This window comes from Lutzomyia longipalpis, chromosome 2 (genome assembly GCF_024334085.1).
Source record: "Lutzomyia longipalpis isolate SR_M1_2022 chromosome 2, ASM2433408v1".
Classification (NCBI taxonomy): Eukaryota; Metazoa; Arthropoda; class Insecta; order Diptera; family Psychodidae; genus Lutzomyia; species Lutzomyia longipalpis.
Genome location: NC_074708.1, coordinates 30,852,192 through 30,874,445, shown reverse-complemented (window position 1 = coordinate 30,874,445; position 22,254 = coordinate 30,852,192). Strand labels below are relative to the sequence as shown.

General features: G+C 36.3%; 2 protein-coding genes and 1 long non-coding RNA gene across 5 annotated transcripts in view; all 3 read left to right on the top strand.

Annotated features, from left to right (window-relative positions):
* The window catches only part of LOC129790126 (protein phosphatase Slingshot), a 61,271-nt gene extending 51,598 nt beyond the window's left edge, over positions 1-9,673 (top strand). For both annotated transcript variants that reach the window (XM_055827404.1, XM_055827403.1), the window contains exons 6-9: positions 85-279; positions 4,356-4,625; positions 4,722-5,922; positions 8,122-9,673. In XM_055827404.1, coding sequence (XP_055683379.1) covers positions 85-279; positions 4,356-4,625; positions 4,722-5,922; positions 8,122-9,309 — 2,854 coding nt within the window. In that variant the 3' untranslated portion in view covers positions 9,310-9,673. The remainder of the gene's footprint in view (positions 1-84; positions 280-4,355; positions 4,626-4,721; positions 5,923-8,121) is intronic.
* LOC129790437 (uncharacterized) lies at positions 1,288-2,005 on the top strand. The gene is made up of 2 exons (XR_008750562.1): positions 1,288-1,679; positions 1,761-2,005. It is a non-coding gene; the product is annotated as an uncharacterized LOC129790437 (long non-coding RNA).
* An 8,676-nt stretch (positions 9,674-18,349) lies between the features above and the next one.
* Positions 18,350-22,254, top strand: part of LOC129790110 (telomerase-binding protein EST1A) — a 51,115-nt gene continuing 47,210 nt past the window's right edge. Inside the window, exons 1-2 of one of the 2 annotated variants that reach the window (XM_055827355.1) lie at positions 18,350-18,501; positions 18,922-19,003. In XM_055827355.1, the coding sequence (XP_055683330.1) occupies positions 18,946-19,003 (58 nt within the window). In that variant the 5' untranslated portion in view covers positions 18,350-18,501; positions 18,922-18,945. The remainder of the gene's footprint in view (positions 18,502-18,921; positions 19,004-22,254) is intronic. The other variant, XM_055827356.1, reaches the window with a different exon arrangement.

Genomic DNA, 22,254 nt, shown 5'->3' with positions numbered 1-22,254 from the left:
ATTGATGTGTATTGAACTCTATTGGAGTTAATGATTGATAGTGAATAATTTTTGCAAAAATCTTTTTTCTCTTCCTCCTTCAAGGTCTGCACTTCAGACATTGCACAAAGTATCTTCCAAGGCTAGAGAAAATAATTATTTTGCTGGTGGCCCATCACACGAATGGGTATCGTACTATGAGGAGAATATTGAGTCAGATCGTTCGTGTCTCAATGAATGGCATGCGATGGATTCACTCGAGAGTAGACGTCCACCATCGCCGGATACGATAAGGAATAAGTGAGTATTATGTACATTTATATCTATATATTTCTCCCTCTGTGTGACTATATAATTTTGCCCCCCTCATGCAAAAAGCTCAGCGACGTGTTCGATGCAATTTAATATGAAATTATTATACAACAATGTTTCTGTTGAGCGTCCCTGTCTCTCTTTCTCGCCATCGACATATTGCGCATTTTAATCATATGGAGGGAATTTATGTGAAAATTCGCAGAAGATGACACAGAAAGAGAGAGAAATGAATGATGGGCAAACTAAAAAAGAAAACAATAATCGCTCTGTCTTTCACATTTCCGCAATTGATGATCACATGGGGATCGCTTGATGTTGATGATTGAGCGATGGAATAAATATATGCAAAATATCTGTTTGGCGTGCACAAATATTTATTATTCCGTGTGAAATATATACTATATATGTGCTGTTAACCCTATGACAACCAAATTAATCAATCTGAGTGACTTTTGTGAGATTTTTATTTTAATAAAAAATATATTTTATGCATAAAGAAGAGCAATGAGGGTTTTCAGAATTTATTTCGTCTTTATTCTCTGATTAATTGTGTCTCGATTGAACCCTCGAATGATTAATTTTCCCACGTATTGGTGACTAAACTCCTATTCAGATTTATTTTTATTAAAAATTATTTACTTAACAATTTGTCATCAAAGGGTTAAAAGACGCGGAATTTTTCTTTTAGTTATAAATGCACCGCTTATCGCTTAAAATGATAGAGTTGTGTGTCGTATGAGCTTTCAAGTGAAGCGGAGTAATCAAATGAATAAACAGAAGTACAACAAACACGGTGTAAAATGTGATTTTTGCTCAAAATTGTTTTATCATTACCTTTCTTATTTGTTCTCACTGTAAAGCAATCATTTTTTCGCAATATTTTTTTTTTACACAAATCAATTTTGAAGAGATATGAAAATTAAATATTAGGTAAATAAAAAACTCTTTAAATCCATGAAGGAATTTCACAGAAAGATGGCGAAAAACGCAAAAAAGAACGAATCTATAAAGAAATAATTTATTAATATTTTATAAGAATAGAAAAAAAATATAATCTTAACGCACAAGTTCATTTGAGTATGAAAACTTGAATTAATGGAGCTTATTCTGGCAAAAATATTTTCTTTTCTATCTATTTCGTCTTACAAGGGATTTTGTAAGATTTGGCATTCCCACAAAAATTTCTTTTTCATTCTTTTATAGTAACACATACACAAACCTCCGAAATTAGTACACGAAAACAGATGTCGCTGTTAAAATTTAAGTTTTATCAAACGAAGTGAAACCGAAGATAGACGAAGTGAAAAAAGTTAATGTCAATAAAGAAAATGAGGTTAAAGTTAAGTGAATTTATCAACAAAACACAATGGATTATTCGATTTTTGGTAAAAATTTAACCCTTTTAAAGTATTTTTGCATTTTCCATGATGAATTAAGAGTTTTTTCTTAAATTTTTTTTTATCTAGACTGGAAAAAAAATGAATCATCCGGAACATTTGGACATCTGTGACATCTACGGATTCCGGGAAGAGATACCCAGACAACCCCCAGGCAGCATGAAATGTTTATTTAATAAGCAGAATCCGATCCGGGGATGCTGGAAGCATTTGTGAAAAAATAGAAATTGGTGGGACCAGCTCTAAAAAATGGCCATAAACAGTTTAATTGTAATCCAGAATATTCTTAAATAAAACGTCTTCCCATACCCTAACTTTTGCCTTTTTTCAACACTACAGAAGTATCTTTTAATGCAGTGCCTGTGTGAATGCATAATTCTAATCATCTTCCTCAAGGCCAAGTCTCTGGAAAGTATTGACATTCGTTTGCAAAATTCCCAAAAAAATGGTCAGAGTTTTTCCACATATTTCACAATATTTTTTGTTAAAAAACAATTCCAAACACTCAGATTCATGTAAAATATCCGTCAAAGTAGTTAATTGCTGCCTATTATGACGATGAATCATGCTTTAGCGGTCACAAAATTCACAAAAAGATTGAAAAAGCACCTCGACAGGTCCTTATAAATCATATGATTTTGTAAGATTTTCTTACAAGTTATAAGAAAAAATTCGGCCGGAATACCAAAACCTTTTCTTTTCTATTATAGCAAAAATGTTTCTCGAGACGTGTTCTAAAAGTTGAACTGTGAAACTTTTTAGATCTTACAAATTTATAAGTTTTTTTTGTGAGAATGCCAAAAAACCTTATAACTCACGAATTGTAAGAAAAGAAAAGAAAATATTTTTGCCAGAATAAGCTCCAATGTTAATCTTTATAATTTTTTTTAATGCTTTGAAATTCAAATCCATCATGAATTTAACATTCCGTCTGTGAGTCCGCAGGAAATATAATTTTTTTCTTCGTAGAAATGACTGAACAGTGAATTTGAACAAAGTCTCTGCATGAAAGATCGTAATTTGGTTTTTGGGAGGTTATTTAATTAGAGATGAGTAATGCAGAATGTGGAATTATGAGGAAGGAACTCTTAGTTGAAAATGTGATGATGGCCTTCCTTTAAAAGATGGGATTTCCAATAAGAAATTGTTCAGTAATTTGGAGCTTGTTTGACAGAGGTTAGTTATTGGTCAAATTGGGATCTAACTTGAATATTATTCTGAGGTAAATTTTAGATGTTGGTATAAGATCATTAACGTGTTAAAGACCAATAAGACTTTTTTGTTTCATATCTTGTTTTCTAAACTAAATAATTTTCTCTATTTTGCTCGGCTAAGTCTGTTTCCTAAGTCAAGCTTTAATTTTTTAAAAGCTAATTTTTAAAGCATTAAGGTTAGATCAGACTTTTAGTTGCAACTGAATACATTTAACCGATTTTGATATCCTTTGACGATCATAAGAAACATAAATATGTAGGCCTAGTTTAAGCCAATTTAGAAAAGTTTTCAGTCCTGATTTTTCTAATCTTAAAAGCTTCAAAGCTTGACTTTAAAAAAACCTATGTCTGATTAAAAATTTAAAGCCTAGGATAACTTAAGCCTGGAATAAACACATTACGCCTAACCTTAAAAACTTAGATCTAGCCTAAAAACTGAGGTTTGGCCTAAAAAAAATGAGCCAATGTTGAATAAGAACTTCAGGATAGATTAAAAAGCTTATTGATTGAAGAATTTAGCGACTGTTTAAAGTTGATGTAGTTTTTTTTTATCAAAGACAGTCAATTTAAAAGCTTAGACCTAGCTTAAAAACGTTCTGGTCTTAGGATAACTTAACAGTAACATAAAAAAGAACTTAGGCTTAGCTCTAAAAAGTTAGGACTAGCTTAAAAATCTAGAGTGTGAATTAGGAAAACTTAAGACTGGATTAACAACTTAGGCCTAGCTTTAACAACATAGGACTAGTTTAAAAATCTAGAGTGTGGTTTAAATCTTTTAATTCTTTTAAAGCTTTTAAATCATAACCTAGCTTTTAAAACTTAGGCCTATCTTAAACAATTTAAGACTAGTTTAAAAATCTAGAGTGTGGTTTAGGAAAACTTAGGTCTAGCTTTTAAATCTTAACCTAGCTTTTAAAACTTAGGTTTAGGTTCAGAAAGTGAGAACTCGATTTCAAATCTAGAGTGAGAATTAGGAAAACTTAAGCCAAGTTTAAAAACTTAGACCTAGCTTTTAAAACTTAGGCTTAGCTTAAAAAGCTTAAGTCTAGTTAAGAAACTTAAGTCGGACTTAATATGTCTTAATAGTCTACGAACGTTTTCAAATGTAAAAAGACATTTCTAAGGACTTACAGGATCAGGTAACGATGTAAAACGAAAATTTTTAAAGTCAGACTGCTAAAAATGTTTTATTTTAGCTAAATTATTTAGAAAAGTGAAAATATTTTTTATGTTGGCCCATCAGATTCCTTTTAGTCCTTAAAGGGTAATACTAGAACGGCTCTATAAACTGTTTTTTTTTTTAAATAAATTTCGTCTTAATACAATAATCTAAAAGAGTTAAAGTTTTAACCATCCAGTCGCCTTTTTATTTTTAAGACTTTTGAAGCTTTTGAAGCATTTATAAAATGCTAATTTCCATCCATTTTGCTCGATTTTTTTTTGCATTAAGACCAACTGAACGGGAGGAAACTGAACGTGTCATCCGGACAGCTCTGAAGGAGATTATGATGTCAGTGGATCTGGATGAGGTGACATCCAAATACATTCGTGGACGACTCGAGGAGCACCTTGATATGGATTTGGGTGAATTCAAGTCGTTCATTGATCAAGAGATGTTGGTTATTTTGGGGCAAATGGATGCTCCAACGGAGATCTTTGATCACGTCTACTTAGGCTCCGAATGGAATGCCAGCAATCTCGAAGAATTGCAGCGCAATGGGTGAGATATTTTGCACACCTATCTCTCTTTAACAGGGGGTGGTTTGTGTGTTTGTTTGTTATCTGTGAGTGTGTCTAAATTAAAATTTATTTGCAGCGTGCGCCATATTTTAAATGTGACACGTGAGATTGATAATTTCTTCCCGGGCTTATTTGATTACTGCAACATCCGTGTGTATGATGACGAGAAGACGGATCTCCTAAAGCACTGGGATAATACATTCAAGTATATTTCCAAGGCAAAGAAGCAGGGCTCCAAGGTGCTTGTGCACTGCAAAATGGGGGTCAGTAGGTCAGCATCCGTGGTAATTGCGTACGCAATGAAGGCCTTCAATTGGGACTTTGATCGGGCATTGGGGCATGTACGGGGGAAGAGGACGTGCATAAAGCCCAATAAGAATTTTATGGCACAACTTGAGACGTACCAGGGGATGCTGTATGCCATGAGGAATAAGGATAAATTGCAGCGGAGTAAGAGTGAGACGAATCTTAAGAGTACGAAGGATGCTCGTTTGTTGCCGGGGAGTGAGCCAACGCCACTCATTCAGGCACTCAATGGTGCCATGATGGGTGGGAATTTGCTGCAAGTTTCCGGGGTGGATCTCAAGAAGATTGGTAGTCGCCCCAAGAGTTGGTCACCGAATAATGCGGAGGCAACGGGGGCGGCATTGGCAAAGCCCCAATCGCAGAGTCTCGAAAATCTCGGACCACCGAAGGTGGCGAAGAAGCCCGGAAATGCGGGGGCAATGTCAAAAAATGTCCGTTTGCCGTGCAGCAATGGGCAGAACTATAGTGTGTCGCAGAATCAGGTGGTTCATCTGCAGGAGCACAATCCAAATAGTCAAATTTTCACGGAATCCCTCGTTGTGCCATCCGTAAAGTCCATTGTGAGTGAATTGGAGTCAACAAATTCGGGCATTATGAAGGTGGTGCGCGAGAAGAAGGCACTGAGTTTGCATCTAACGGCCACAGAGGCGGAGAAGGTGATGCAGATGAAGAAGGAAACATGGGATCCGGGAGAAGGTGGGGAGAAGGATGCTGAGGGGAAGCACGAGGGCAGCTGTAGTGTTAATCAAATTAGTAGTGTAAATACAGAGGGCACAGAATGTGCTGCAGAAATTTGTGATAGTCCACAAGATGGACAAAATCTTCCAGTTGAGACCACCAAGTGTCGCGTGGATGACGCTCCTCCAGCAAGGGGTGATGCACCTGAGGTGACAAAGATGGCAGCTAAGCGCGATGGGGATCCCTTCTCGTCGCAACTTGATCGTGTTTTCGATCGAGAAGAACGCAAACAGGTAACTATTGCTGATGGGAGTGGACTGTAGTTTCCAAAGTCAAATTTATTTCCAGAAAAATTAATTAGGGACTATTCTCTCTCTCTCGTTTTCATTTGCTAACTATTCATCTCACCCAGTGCCTGTCTCTGGGCTTCTCTAGATTTTCTCTTTGCCCTTGAATTTCCTTTATTTAATCGATCGTCCTAAAATCATCCATTTTTATAAATTATCTACGTTTTACCTGAGCGATCCTTAACTACCGCTATTTGTGGGAATTGTCGTCTTCTGCACTATCTGGGACCTTAAAATTATTCCATTAAAGCTTAACCATACTTCAGCGTCAAAAGACGCTGTTCGTTGTTTTTTCTCACTTGCTCCTTGTCAAATTGTATCGCGCTGTCACTGTCAAACAAGAAAGGCGGTTATAAAACATAGAAACCGCGTTTCTTGTTTGACAGTGACAGCGCAATACAATTTGACAAGGAGCAAGTGAGAAAAAACAACGAACAGCGTCTTTTGACGCTGTTGCTTGGTTAGGCCTTTAATGGGCCTAATTCAGCGACCAAGAAACCCTCGAAATCTTTGAATTTTGTACTGAAATTCCAAGATTTCAAGCGAATTTCAAGGGTTTCTTGGTCGCTGAATAAGGCCCAATATTTATATTTCTTTCTATATAGTTTTTCCTTACTTGCGATTAATATTTCTTTAACCCTCCGTATACTGTGAGGGGTAGGTGACCGACCCCAGAGCTATATTTTGAATAATTGCGGCTTAGCTATTAAAGGTTTAGAACCAAGCTTCTGGAAATAAGTTTCTTGGTTATCTGAGAAGATTGTGTAAAAATTTCAGGTCAATCCGACCACCAGAAAAAAAGTTATTAACAAAAATGTAAGAAGAGGGAATTCAAAAATTGGTGTAACGGTCAAATTTCTTCCAGTTTTCTTCCATTGTCACTCTTTGTCTCTTTCTTGACGATTCTAACCTCAAAAAAATTATTGAAAAAATCATTAAAAAAATCCATTGAAAAGTTTATTTTTGTGTTCTAAAATGAACAAAAGACTTCTTAGGGAGTACCAAGGAGACTATTAAATCTCATTTGACCGAAAGAATTTGCTTATTTGCGAGGATTTCTATGGGGTCGGTCAGCTCTCCCAATAGTAATGCGCGTGAGTATTTTGGTCACAGTCAAATTCCAATTTTCTTCGCCTCAAAGCTTAGGGGTAACTGGGGTAAAATGGTTAATTTGCAAAAAAAAAATAAAAATTAATATCTCAAGAAGCAGTGAGAGCTAATTTGTCTAATTTTGTCAATAGTTGCACTTCATACCCCTGCCTAAGCCTAGAAAGTTTCATAATAATTGATCCAATATTTTGGCTTTTATTTGAAAAACAAATTTTTCGTACCTCAAAGTTACTCTGACCTCTCAACTATAAATTAAGTTTTTGGCGAAATTCTCTGTAATTTTTTTGATACAAATGCATTTTTAGACAGAGTAACTATTGCTAAACATTAATCTAATCTGAATTTTCCGAAAAAATTTTCCGAGCTTTCCCGTAGAACACTGACAGTAAAAATTACCCCTTGGGGCAAAATGGTGAATTTGGTGTTTTTTTCAAAATAACTTTTTAAATTTTTGAAAAATAAATTTTCTCTAATTAGTATAACTATTATATACACAATTTGGGATGTTTGATCATTCAATATTACCAATTTTTATAAACTAAAAAAATAAAAAAGGCAATTTCTTAAATTTAACGTTTTTTTTAATTTTTTGTATTTTTTTATTAAAAAAAACTTTACTTGGTACACAAATCTCTCATTTTCAATAGATATTATAGTGCCTAGCTAAAATAATTGCATTAAATTAAGATAAGCGTACAAAAAAACGCAATTAACCATTTTACCCCAGATTTTTGCAACAGGCAAATTTGGAAGGGTTTTAAAAATGGCCTGAAAAAGCATTTTCCCATTGAGATAGAGAAAAATCGTCTGAGACAAAGTTGTAGCCCGGAAAATTTCCTATAAGATAGTTCTCATGGGAAATCTCAAATATTTCCATGGAACTCAGGAAAATATTTCTCCCAAAAAACTAACTTTTTGCCCCACACAAAAATGTCTTCCTTTTGTATCAACTTCTAAATTTTGTCGCTAGGATCGCTCAGGTCACTTTTTTGCCATTTTATTTGAAATTCAAATAAAAACGTTCATTTCTAACAGGTACGTCACACAACTTTCCCACCAACGCACGCCACTGTTGTGGAATTATCAACAAACCCCGAGTACATTGTTTCGCGCAATAGTTCATGGAGTAGCGTGGATTCGGCGGTTGTCATGGCAGATGGGCGGGATGTACCGTCGAGGCATTCCTCATGGGGGTCCGGTGATACGCGGACACTACCGTCGCGCAATAGCTCATGGGGTTCGTATGATATTCACGTGAACGCACCAGCAACAAATGCTGCAGATGGCACACAAATTGTGATGGGACAAAGTGGGATATTTCCCTATGATCGCGATGAAATTCCCTGGCATCCGGGTACGGTGAAGCGCACGAAGCAGCGTATTGAGGAGAAAACCTTCGTGAAGCGTATCTGTAGTGATGAGAATAAGTCCGAAGAGGAGGTGGAGAAGGCAATTCCGCAGGCACGGAGTCAAAGTGAGGAATTTTTGGCGCGAAAATGTTCATTTCAGCTGGTTCAGCTGTCAGCATCAGCCCCAGCGGGCACGACGACGTCGTCACAACTCGAGGAGCCGGCAAAGCAGAGGAATCTCGCAAATCGTACCCTGAAGTATCGTCATTCAATGGATGAGACAACAGATAAGAAGCCCACGAGGTATCATACGCTGAAGGAGGGTGAAGAGTGCTCGGGGCTGTCGGGTATGGTGCAGAGTTTGAAGATGAATTTCGAGAAGAAGGCCACATCTGCCGATGAGGTGGCGACAGCAAAGAAGGGACGATCTCTGCCATCATCCCCCATTGCCATTCACATTGGTGTCCAAGATAAATCCAGTAGGATGAATCAGGGAACAACACCTGAGGATACCAATGTGCGGGGGCTCGTGGATAAGTACGAAGTGGCAAAGATGCGTGCCAAACCACCGCCAAATCACACGAGGCAACGCCCCAAATCCGTGCTGGAGGTGAAGAGCTTCCACACACCGGGGCTACATCCGACAAAACCCCTTCTCATTAATCACAGCAAGATGACAAAGTCTCTCCACTGCCGTACGGATGAGTACGCCAGGCCACCAGTGCCACCACCAACGGTCCGGAATGCCATCCTACTGCCCAAGGCGCTGTCGAAGAAGTCGCAACAGCAGCAACACGGGAAGACGCATCCATTGACAAAGCTGGCTGTAGGAAAAGCATACTCCAATACTGCGGCGCCCTATAATACAATGTAAGGTCTCCCTGCCCCCCATTGCCCCCACGAATACTTGTAGGTAGTTTAATTGCCAACTCAATCAGCAATTTCGGAGAAAAAAAAAGAATTTTATCAAGATGAAAAACGCGAGAATTTTAGCATAAAAAATCATTTCAATTCGTTTAATAAAATTTTATGGTTTCTTTTATGAATTTGAATAAATGAAAAATCTCTGCTTTTAACAATCTTTCATCGTGGAACTAAAGGACATTATTCAAGGCAATATGAGTTATTATTTACTATGAGGAAATGCGCGGGAGAAATATAGTTTTGTAGATGATTAAAAAAAAAATCAGAAATCACCAAACAGACATTACATTTTCCGCTGGATAAATGCAGAAAAATGACATAAAAAATGTTTGTTTTATGTTTTTTAATACATGAAACATTCACACTGGTGTTTCATCGGTGTTCTTGCAGGGTTTTTTGGAAATATTTTCTTTGAAATGTAAACAAAGACGTCACTAATGTTTATGACCTCTATAAATGTATGAAACATTGACGACATTGTTTTATCGATGTTTTGCAAAATAGTTTTTGGAGCATTTTTATTAAGAGTATGTTTATAATGCAGAAATCCACAAGAAAATAATTTCTGGGCAGAAAAACAGACATAATCATTGCTCTGATTAAAAATTTAAGAATATTTCGAATAAATGTTTCAATTATGTGCAACTTGTCAAAAACATTGATGAAGCATTAGTGTGAATGTTTCAAGGATGAAAGAGAAATATCATTGGTATGTAAAGATATACAAAAAAATCATTTTCATACGTATTTATAACAAAATATAAAATTTTGCAAGAATGTCCCAAAAATACGTTTTCAAAACATTGATGAAACATTAGCGTATTTGTTTCCACAAAATATAGTTTTCAGGTGTGAAATAAGACATGTTTGCAGCTCGATCAAATATAATTAATTTCGGGAAAATGTTCCTAAAATACATTGTTTAAAAACTGATGAAACATTACCATGAATGTTTCACGCGTTGAAAAGTGAAAAGCTTGGTATGTAGAGATATACAAATGAATCGTATTTGGACAAAAATTCGCACCTTGATCAATATTAACCCTTTAAGGTTTTTTGGGTCATACGCTGACCCAAACGTGAAACATTTTATTTTTTCAATTATTTATGAATGTAATTGTTTTTCCATGTTACGAATGCAGTGGTCAAAGAAGACGTTCTGAGTGAGAAAAGTCCTCTAAACAAATTCATAGAATAAAAGTCGCGATAAAAGACCGCATGTTTCAATGTTTTTATGTTTCACGTTGGACGTTAAAGGGCTTAGTAATTTCCGAAAAATGTTTCAATCTTTATCAAAACACTGAAGAAACATTAGCGTAAATGTTTCACGCATTGATAATGGAAAAATTTAAATAGTGACGTCATTGCTCACATTTTTAGGTAAATCTTTTTCAATATTTCACAGTTGTCCTCGTATTGGAAAATATAAAATTTGTTTGGTAATTTCTAATATGTACCTACTTCTCTTCCCTCTTAAGTGATCATTATACTTATAGGTTTGAATAAATTCCTTTTAATTTTTCAGCCAATAATAAATCCATACAGCTTTTTCTTTGCAATTTACCCTTTCAGTATTTTATTTGAGGAACATTCTCAAGTTGAGATTCAATTAATAAAGCATTTTGTTGGAAATTTCTTTCTTTCTTCCTTTCTCAGGTACATCATTTAACTTTATTTTAATTTTATTCTTTTCCCAAAGCTTTCGACTTCTCTTGAGATAAAGTGCTGTAAAATAATAACAAAGAAAAAATGCTTAACAATGCTTCTTAAAACTCTTTGCTCAAAGCCAAATTGTGTAGATAAAATTAAAAAAAACGATAGATCCTTCATCTTCAAAGTAGCGAATCTGCTGTAAATTGAGAAGAAATATTTTACTATAAACAAATAAAATAGTTAGAAGAGAAGGTTTATTTGCTGATTGAGAATGGTATGAGTTTGAATAAAATAATTAAAAGAAAAATTAACAATTTTGGCGATAAGAATCATTCGAGCATTTTCTCTGTCATTTGATAAATTCGTATTAAAGAAAGAAACCAATTAAATCAACCCGGAGGACACAAAGTGCCAAAGGAATGTGAAATTTTTACGTAAAAAGGCTCATTGATTGATAAAAAAAAATTGGAATTTATAAAAGGAAATGCTAAATAGGAATGAATTTGAGAGGATTCACTTCCAATGCGTAAATGTGTTGCGTAAAGGCGTAAAGTGAAAATTATTCATTTTATTCATGCAAAACATTTTTTGTTATGCAGAATATTCGCAGAGCTCACGGTGGAATGTAAGTGTATACGCAAGGAGTAAGACAGCGTAAGCGTAAGCAAAGAAAACATAACCTACATCTTTTCTCTACGCTATAAAATGGTCTAATGACCTCATATTCATGGAGAGGTTAGGAAATTTTAAGCATTTTTGGAGCTGTAGTACTATAACCTCAAAATGTAAAATCATCTACAAATTTTTGCTTTTGTGATTACACTAACTTTTACGTTGTATTCTTGCGTTTCTTCATGTCCCTTTTGAAGGGTTCTACAGCAATGTACACACAGAAAAATTTTTCGCATTTTGTGAATGCGAGTGAAATGGTTCGCAGTTTCAATCTGCGAGCCTCAGGTAGACTCGCACATTACTATTACGAGTCTATGGTAGATAGTTTCTTTCTCACTAACATTTGACAGGTTTTTTTTGACAAGCTCCTTGTTTATTTTCAATTTGCCCGTTACCGCAATGCCTCATCTAAAGAACACTGACACGATTTTCTAGAGACGTGGTATATGAGATATTCAGTCCAGAAAACGTTTTTACACGTTTTTTTTCTGGTTTTCCTGCAACAAAAAAGCATTTTCATCATACACGTATGATTTTGGGTCATTTTATAAAAGATGTTACACCATTGAAAGATTAACTTCTGCAAAAAGATTTCGTGACGACATGTCGTAGGATAATCCATACCTTTTTCTCTTTTCGTCATTGAATAAATTCTTAATATATCCAATCATTTACAAAATTTTGCAAATATTTTTTTTATAATTACAAAAAAAAACCCAAAAATTATTTATAGAAAATTAAATTAAGCTGTTTTACGAAATCTTATGTCGCAAAGTGCTACTTTAAAATAACACGAGCTACTTTAGAAAGGATTTTCAGTCGGGATTTCGCCCTCAAATTCTTTTGACCGCCATCTTGCATACCAAACTATTATTGATTTTTTTAAATTCATATCTTTGATTCTACAAAATAGGGCTTTATAACGTTTCATAAGATCTATATTTTCCTAAATTAAAACAAATAAATTAATAATTAAAATAAAAAAAATAATATTCGCGTGAAAAACAAGTTTATGGTTATGGGAAATGTGAGAAACATCATCCAAAAAGCATGGTTGTAAAATAAAATATTTATTTTACATTACATTTGTTGGAAAAAAGTTCGGATAAAATGGCGGCCATTTTTGAATTGCTTAAAAATTTTTATCTAAAATTGATCAACGTAACCATATTAATATACTTTCATATTGTTACGATTCTTCCCCCTGGCGGAGCCTCCCGAGAAATAAAAAGATGTTGGAAGCTTATACTTCAATAAATTCCTTTATTTTCCTTATCCTTATAATTCCTTATATTTCATTTCTTTCCTTTCCTTTCCTATCCTCCTGTCTCCAGCCCGTCCTTCCCGTCGCTCCGCTGGTCTGCCTCGTCAGGTGTTGCCGTTGGTGCCTTTGCGGGGGCGGCTGCCCTCACGGGGGCCTGGGGTGAGAGCCCCCTGGCTCTTCCCCTAATCCTGATGCGCGCACTGAGGGCTTGGAACTCGCATAGACGTGCGATCCTGGCTCCCCTCTTTGTGCGGCGTCCGAACACGCGGGAGTGCCTCAACTCAGGGGGGGGGGTATGTGTGTCTGCCCGTGCCCTGCCCGAGGAGTACTCTCCTACCGCTGTGTTCTTTCTCCTGTTGCGGATGCTGCTGCCGCAATCCTCCTTCTGCTGCTGCTGTTTTCTCCTTGCGGCTGCCGTCTTCTCCGCCCAATGCCCCAAGTCCCTCTTATGGCGGGCTGTGGCTGCAGGAACTGGCTGGGTGTGCTGGCGGAGATGTTGACGGCTGAAACGATAAGAGCAGAGAGACCTCGAATCGCCTCAACACTCCGCTTTATATACCCGCTGGGGTAACGGTCCAGCGCGTTAACGTGTGTTGTTGCGTTCTCTGCCGAGATAATCGGCATTTTGATGCGTTGTGGGGTTTTCTGCAGATAAATTGCCGACGCGTTATTTTCTGCAGAGGATGATTATCTTTATTCACCAGATGGAGGCTCATCCATTTTTCCGCCTGGCGTAACATTGCCCCCACCTTTATTGCTGATCGGCCCGATCAGCAGGCTCATCCCCTAGTGAAGCCAGGCCAGAACGCTCGTCTTCTTTGCTTAAGACGTCTGACTCCTCAGGGATATGCCGGCGCTCTTTATGGCGTCTTTTCTTCCTTACACGCTTCCACTGACGTCTCCTCCTTGTCTTGGAGATCCGGGTCGCTATCCTACTCAGGGCTTCCTCCGGATTCTCCATCTGTATGCAGTGGGTGCATTTCTTCCGCAGCTGGTCTGCTAGCGGCTCCGATCTCCATTCCTTTTCTTTCCGGCGCTCAAGACATTCTCGGGGTACTGGAAGGAACCATTCAGGTTGATGTCCAGGTAGCGTCCCTTGGTTGGAGGCTCGTTCTTCCCGGTTGCCTGGTCCGTGAGCAGGACTCCTGGATGATCCATCTTCTCCATTGATCGGCCTGGAAGACCCTCCGCGCCCATGTGGGGGTGGATCCATCGACAGGTCCGACATCAACATCTCCAATTCTGACGATGACTTGGCTAACCTCTCTTCCAGTACTGCATCTTCCTGGGGGGTTGCATCTTCAAATTGAATCAGTGGGTCGATTAAAAACACCACGGGTGCTGGGGCTGCTGACTGTGGCAGCACAAATTGGGCCGTTTGGTATGTCCGGCATAATGCATTAATTTGGCGAGCTTGTTCCTCTTGGGTTTCTCGCAAAGCTCGAGTGGCTCTGAATATGTCGACGGCGAGCGCATCTATCTTGGCGCTGATATCCCTGAGGAAGTTCTCAAATGGATTTTGTCCAATCGACTTTGAGCTGATTGTCGCCATTGGCGATAGTGGGGCTCCTATGCCCGTCTCGGGGACCGCCATCGCTGGGGGGCATTCGTGGTATCCTACCGACTGCGCCATTGTTACGATTCTTCCCCCTGGCGGAGCCTCCCGAGAAATAAAAAGATGTTGGAAGCTTATACTTCAATAAATTCCTTTATTTTCCTTATCCTTATAATTCCTTATATTTCATTTCTTTCCTTTCCTTTCCTATCCTCCTGTCTCCAGCCCGTCCTTCCCGTCGCTCCGCTGGTCTGCCTCGTCAGGTGTTGCCGTTGGTGCCTTTGCGGGGGCGGCTGCCCTCACGGGGGCCTGGGGTGAGAGCCCCCTGGCTCTTCCCCTAATCCTGATGCGCGCACTGAGGGCTTGGAACTCGCATAGACGTGCGATCCTGGCTCCCCTCTTTGTGCGGCGTCCGAACACGCGGGAGTGCCTCAACTCAGGGGGGGGGGTATGTGTGTCTGCCCGTGCCCTGCCCGAGGAGTACTCTCCTACCGCTGTGTTCTTTCTCCTGTTGCGGATGCTGCTGCCGCAATCCTCCTTCTGCTGCTGCTGTTTTCTCCTTGCGGCTGCCGTCTTCTCCGCCCAATGCCCCAAGTCCCTCTTATGGCGGGCTGTGGCTGCAGGAACTGGCTGGGTGTGCTGGCGGAGATGTTGACGGCTGAAACGATAAGAGCAGAGAGACCTCGAATCGCCTCAACACTCCGCTTTATATACCCGCTGGGGTAACGGTCCAGCGCGTTAACGTGTGTTGTTGCGTTCTCTGCCGAGATAATCGGCATTTTGATGCGTTGTGGGGTTTTCTGCAGATAAATTGCCGACGCGTTATTTTCTGCAGAGGATGATTATCTTTATTCACCAGATGGAGGCTCATCCATTTTTCCGCCTGGCGTAACAATATTTTACCATTAAGCTTATAATAAGCTTTAATATTTATGATCGGACATTTCGGTTTAGGATTGTTTGTCCGATTGACTTAAATTTTATTTTATAAAGTTAAATTAATGTCTTATGAAACATTATCAAGTTAAATTAGTTTTTGACGATATTTTTTAAATATCCTTTCTAAAGTAGTTCAAGTTATCTTAAAGTAACCCTGCGACGTAAGATTTTGTAACACAGCCTTATTTAAGGGTCTATTAATTAACTTTTGTTTTTTTTTAATTATAAAAAATAATTCAAACTTTGAAAGTCATTATGAAATTATTTAACACTTGGAGGACCCAACATTTGGCACAACGCGGAGGATCAAATTGGTAATAACTACCAGCTGATAAAATATGTTCAATAATTAATTATTAATCAGTTTATTGAGCAAGGATCGAAAGTTTCACTAATCCTTAATCTTCTTCAAGCATTCCTACACTTAATTACTAAATATTTAATTGAGAAAATCGTCAGTGAAAAAAAATTGCGTAGAATCGATGCAAAATTGCCAATTCAAACGACTTTTTTGGCTACAATTTTACATAATTTATTATTGCGCCTAAATCATCACAAACTTTGATTTTTAAAGTAACTTTTTAGTCATTTCCGGCAATAAAATTAGTCCACATTAATTATTTTTGACTGAGGAAAAGTGAACAAGAGTACTTTATTTGGGAAATATGGGGAAACATAACCTCAAAACAATGGCTAAAATGTATGGGATTTTGACTGGTAGTTATTACCAATTTCATCCTCCGCGTTGAATTCTGACTTTGACCTCAATTATCTTCCAAAATGAAAGCTTTTCTCGGGATTTTCTTTCTGCTATCTTAAAGTAGTTAAAATTCCCTACACATAGATGCTAAATTCATCGAGATAGGTCCAATAGATTTTATTCTGTGACGATTTTAAGGTTCCAATTGGTAGCAAGTACCAGTAAAGTCCTCCGAGTGTTAATGACGAAAAAAGAAAAAGTATGGATTATCCTACGACATATCGTCATGAAATTCTGTTGCAGAAATTATTTTTTCTATGGTTGTGACATCCTTTAAAAAATATGCGAAAATTTATGTTTTCGAGAAGAAATTTTATTTTTGTGGACCTTTACATGAGATCAGATAATGATTTTTGGTGTTTTAATAGTTTTTCCAGATGAAAAATTAACAAAATAAAAATCATGTGTAAAATTGGTAATTCCGCCCAATTTCCGCGCGGCGCTAGTGTTTGTGAAAGAAACCTTTTAAATGTTTTTTCTGCTATAACATTTGCTTTCTTCTCGTCAATTTTATCAATTAATATTGTATTTTTATTTATCTATTTTGGGCAAATAATGCTATTTATGGAAGAAATATTGCTTTTAAATTGGTGTAAGTGATTGAGCAAATCAGTATTTATAGAATTCAATGTTCAATTTCGGTCCAATAAATGTGAAAATTTTCGAGAAATAGTGCGAATGAGTGCGAGTGAAATATTCGTATTTTGTCTATGCGAGTGGCCCACTCGCAAAAATTGACGATTTGACTGCCACTTTTTGTCATTTTTTTTCTGTGTGTACAAAACAACGTACATTATTACAAGTTTACGCAGCAATTTACGTCATTTTAAGTGAAGTAAAAATTAAATCTGATCATAATAAGGAAGATATTTAGCATCGAAATTGAAAACTGCTTTTGAAAGTTAAAAAAAAAATGCATTTTAAACGCTAAAAAAGAGATTTTGTCGAATTTTTAATAAAAAAAATTATACTTAACGAAGACTGGTCGTACGCAAAAGGAAAATAAAATAAATAAAACAAGTATAACATTTAAACTGAGGCAAAATGTAGGATATATACTTTGTGCTAAAAAATGCGTGTATAGAAAACTCCCAGAAACAAGTATTATATTGTACACATCTTTGAAAAAAAAAAAACTTGAGCATCTTCTTAAAAACATTTTAAACAAAAAAGAAATCATTTATTCTTCTGCATCCATCGATCTGCTTTTTTGGACTTTTCTTTTTGTTGTAAAATTGAAAATTAATCACACACAAAAGAACACATATCGTTGATGAACAATGTCTATTATAATTTTTCATAAATCACACAAAAATCACAAACAAAATATTAAGAAAAAAAATATGTGTATGTTATTATAAGATTTTGATGAAAAAAAAACATAAGAAGATTGCAATCTTTGAGTGTAATTCGATGGAGAAAAAAATGAACAATCATTTTTATTCGATAAAACGCTAGAAAATCATTTTATTATATCTAAATCTGGCTGATTTAAGCTTTCTAGTCTTTTTTTTGTACCATTTGTGAAATTTATTAAAAGAAGAAACAAACAAAAGTGACAATTTAACAATAATTTGAGGGCTTTTATTGTGAATCGTGTGTAATGTATTTTTTTGTCTTTTGTATTGTAAATATGATGATGAAATAAAAAAAAAAATGGCGAAAAAAATCACAAATTGTTTTTGTGTGGTTACGTAACGTGCGTAAGTGCGTAAAATTGTAGCAAAAGGAGTTAATTTTCGTGAAGAAGATTTTTCAGGAGCAAGATTTTATCTTCTGGCGACTTATTTTCTCCAGTTGGACCGATTTAAACGTTCTGTTGGCGATAAAAACTCTGAAAAAAAGGCGAAAAATCATCAAGATGGCGACGTTTGGTGGCCATGTTGTAAGTTTCTCGTCTTATGATATTTTAGCTTTATAAAGGTCTGCTGGTTTATCATAACTTTGCAATTTGCTTGAAACATCAATAAGAATAAAAAAGAACGTAAGTAAACAAATATTAAAAAAAAAATGTTTTTAATTATTTTTTTTTATTAAATCAAAAAATTATAACGTAAATCGAGTTAAAAAACAAAGTAATTCAAAAAGTAAAAAGTGAGTACCTACATGTTTGGGACACCCTAATGTACCGCTTTCACGGGAAAGTCGCGAGATCGGGCCGGGAATTGAATCTCGTGTTTGTTTTTTTCTTCAAAGGAACGCGAGTGAGTGCTCAAGAAATTGCATTTTTCCGCATAAAATTGTCCAAGTTTTTTAACAAATTCATAACAAAAAGTTGCCCACGATTGAGGAGCGCATGGTGAGTGCAAAAACCAAACCATGGAGCCCCAGTGGATCTGGAGAATTGCAATTGGAGTGCCATCTAACCTCATTCGTGCAAAATCGCTGAATTTGATTAATTTATTTATATTTGTGATTAATCTGATTGCGTAAACAATGCGTGGGTGGTTTGACTTCCTCAAAGAGTCCATTTCGTGAGCTCCCGGGATTTTTTCTTGGGTAGAAAACACGCAAAAGTGCGGGTGGGTGACAGCTTTGCGGAACACAAAAGAGTCCGGAAGTCGCGCGCGGTGGGTCGCGCTGGGGCAATTGCACTCCCAAGTAGCACGATTGAGATTGGATAGGAGGCATTCTGAGAAATTTTTTCTCCTATCGCCAAGTGACGCCTCAAGTCAGCAAAATTTTTTCCTCGAAGTCAGCATAATTTCTCTTATTCCAGACGTAGGAGACGACAGCAGCCCAAATGGATCAGCCAAATCACTCTGTGGGCCGCAATCGTGGGCGATACAACCATCGCAAAGGTAACAAATACCACAGATTTTTTTTTTCAAGAGCATCTTTCATGTTAATCTTTGCACCAACTGGTGTGATTGTCCGGAAGATGAGACTCAAAAGGTTTATAAATTGTTGGAAAATGTTTCAATTGGTCTGAATTATCCCTTAAAAATTCTAATTAGAACTTCTGGTCTGTTTGAGATGAAGAAACTTATCCAAAATAAACTTACCTGCTCAATAAAATGGATTTTTGTTGAGAATTCAAAACCTAAATGAGTTTAGACCAGCCTTTATAGAGATATGTATAATTCTTGCTCATTAGTAAAGTATTGCTTTCATTTCTAAATTCTTGTTCTGAATTTAGTTTAATTATGCCCGTAAATCCTCATGCTGATCCGATCCTTGTCGGTTCTGACGTAGACTGGCTGAATAGAAAGAAAAAAAAATCGCCAAAAATTCGTTAAAGATTCGTAAAGTTTGAGCTTCTTGATATCGAGGGCTACATTGTAAAAACGGCTAAGTCGGTTAACTTTGTATGGGATCCGAACCGACTTAGCCGTTTTTTTTACAATGTAGCCCTCGATTTTCTTTCCTTTGGAAAGGTAAAGATCAAAATATATGATCACTTGAACGTCTATGTAATGTCCTCTTGAATTTGTGGAAGAATTCCATTTCCTTGAATGAGACAGTGTTGTGTATTTAAAAATCATAGTTGTCTGTAAAACTTTCTTTTTAATTGGCTTTACGCCTTCCTTAGTAAGGATATGACCAAGATATTCAACTTCTTTTGCAAAAACATCTTCACAGATATTTAAAGATCAGCCTTTTATTACATCTGAATTTTATAAAAAAAAAATTGACAAAGAAAGTTTTACAGACAACTATGATTTTTAAATACACAACATAGACAAAGACAATGATTTATTGAAGTGAAGATGCAACTATGCTCTATGTCTTGGAAATTGTGGCTCATCTGTGAAAAGAAAGAAGATTGGATTGAAAGGAGCCCTCCTGGTTGAGGACCAAATTTTTTATTCTTCTGTCCTCTGTCTCCTGTGTTTCTCTCAGTGGTGATGGGTGGCCGTATTCTTGAGCTGGACTGCTCTTGGATAGTCTGCTGATATACGGAGTTCTAACAAATCATCGCTTGTATCAGCACTTGTAGTAAAGATCATTTAACTAAATGTTCTTTACTACAAGTGATGATGCAAGCGACGAAACGTTGTGTAACTATTTGAGTTAAATGAAAAACTTAAATTTCACTTTCACACAATTTTCTTTTTTATTTTCCTTTTTCACAAAGTTTTTTTTTTCATATTTTTATTGACTTTTTATATGTTATAATTTTTAAATAACAAATTATCGGGCTTCGCGGAGGACATTCACAAGTTCCCGGTTTACTGGATTTCTTCATATCATCCCTGTGCATCCTGACGATTCTAGCTAGTATCCACTTACTCAGATTTTAACTTCACTTTTAATTGTCTGTGATTTACTTGAAATTCTGTTATTTTTATAACCGTCGTTAAAAGCCGTTTTTAGTCGTCTATAGCTTTCTTGGACCATCAGTAATTCCATTGCAGCACGTCTCCAAATGTTTTTGGGTTTTCGACTTCTTTACTGCTGGATGTGAAGATTACAATTATTGAATAACATCCGAAAAATATCAGTACGTTAACAAAGAGAAAAAACTGGGAAAATGTAATCTAGTTTTGATTGTCCGTCAGTAGGGGTAACAAAAGCGTTTTACTGTCGCTCTTTGGAGTTCCAAATTAAAAGTAACAAAATTATCAGAGGACTGATTATCTAATTTACCACATTTCTTACATTCGGTCATCTGACAATATTTCTGGCCTCCATAAAAATCATTGCTTGAAATTTTTCCACAAGACCTGTCTCAAGGTTTGCTTCTTCGTTGATGTGCTTACAACTTAAAATAACTCCGAGGGATTTTATAGCAATCAAAATTTGAATCCTTGGGGTTTAATTATTTATTAAAAAGAAAGATTTTACTTAACATCACTTTTCGGCCATTCAAACGCTAATTTCCCCAATTAATTTTTTAATTCTACATTTAAATTTTTAAAAGTCCTTTACACAAAAGTCCGCCGTGTTTCGGACGGAAGTTTGAATAAGGAAATCCAGGTCGTTTCTTTCATCCTTCAGGGGGTTGTTCCTGGCCTCAGAAGTCTTCTCTTTGTCAGATTCCGCTTCATGGGAATCTCTCGCGGATCTCAGTTACTATTTGCATCCTAGAATCATGCCTTTGGTGACCGTATCCGCGGATATAACCAAGAATCTCAGCTTCACGTACTTTTCTCCATAAATCTATACGTTTATCTCGCAATCCTTAATCAGAAAAAACACGTCTTCCTTTAGTTTTTGGATAGTCGGTATTGTAGTTTAAATCGACTTTCGAATCTTTTGAATTGATTCAAATTCTTCTTCAGGTTCTGCAGGAATACAAATATTCTGTAATATTTAAAAATGTAATGTTAAGAAACATTGCAGGACCTGAAGAAGAATTTGAATAAAAACCGAAATGTAGTCAAAAGAGGGAAATTAGTGAATAGAATGATTCAAGATTTTTCTCAAAATAAATTTCTTCGGGAGGATATTTATGTATTTCAGTTTCATAATTAAGTAAATTATTCAGGAAGGTACTTATTAAAATCCAGAATTTCTTTTAAAGAGATGTATCACAGGATTCCAAGAACTGATAAAAGATTTTATTTAATATTTTAAGGAAAAATGTTTTTATGAAACAATAATAGAGAGCTCACAAAATGTGGCAGCATATTTTGACAGATCGTAAATATTTATGATTTTATAATTGTATGATCATTTGTATGATTTTATGATTTTTGAATGAGCGGTCAATGAATTAACAATCAGCTAATTCATTGACTGCTCATCCAAAATCATAAATCTACGTAATTAATATCACATGGCTAAAACTAGGACTGTCATGTTCGTTTCCATACAAAGTTACCATTTTTTAGGTTTTGGAATGGTTGTATTTTGTCAACCTTTTTATTTTAATCCTTCCATTATATTCTTGGGTGAGCTACGAGGGTTCTTGGTAATATCCTTTTCACTTCCTAGCTGCAAATTTCTTATGCTGGGCTCTCTTGTGATTCATTCTCCTTTACCTTAAAGGTCCGACGAGAGGGACAATTCGTTTCTCTGGTTGTGATTTGAAATTTTGTAAGGAATTGATTTTTTCCATCTTTAATTTTAATTTAATTGTTGGTGAAAAATGTCAGTTCATGGATTT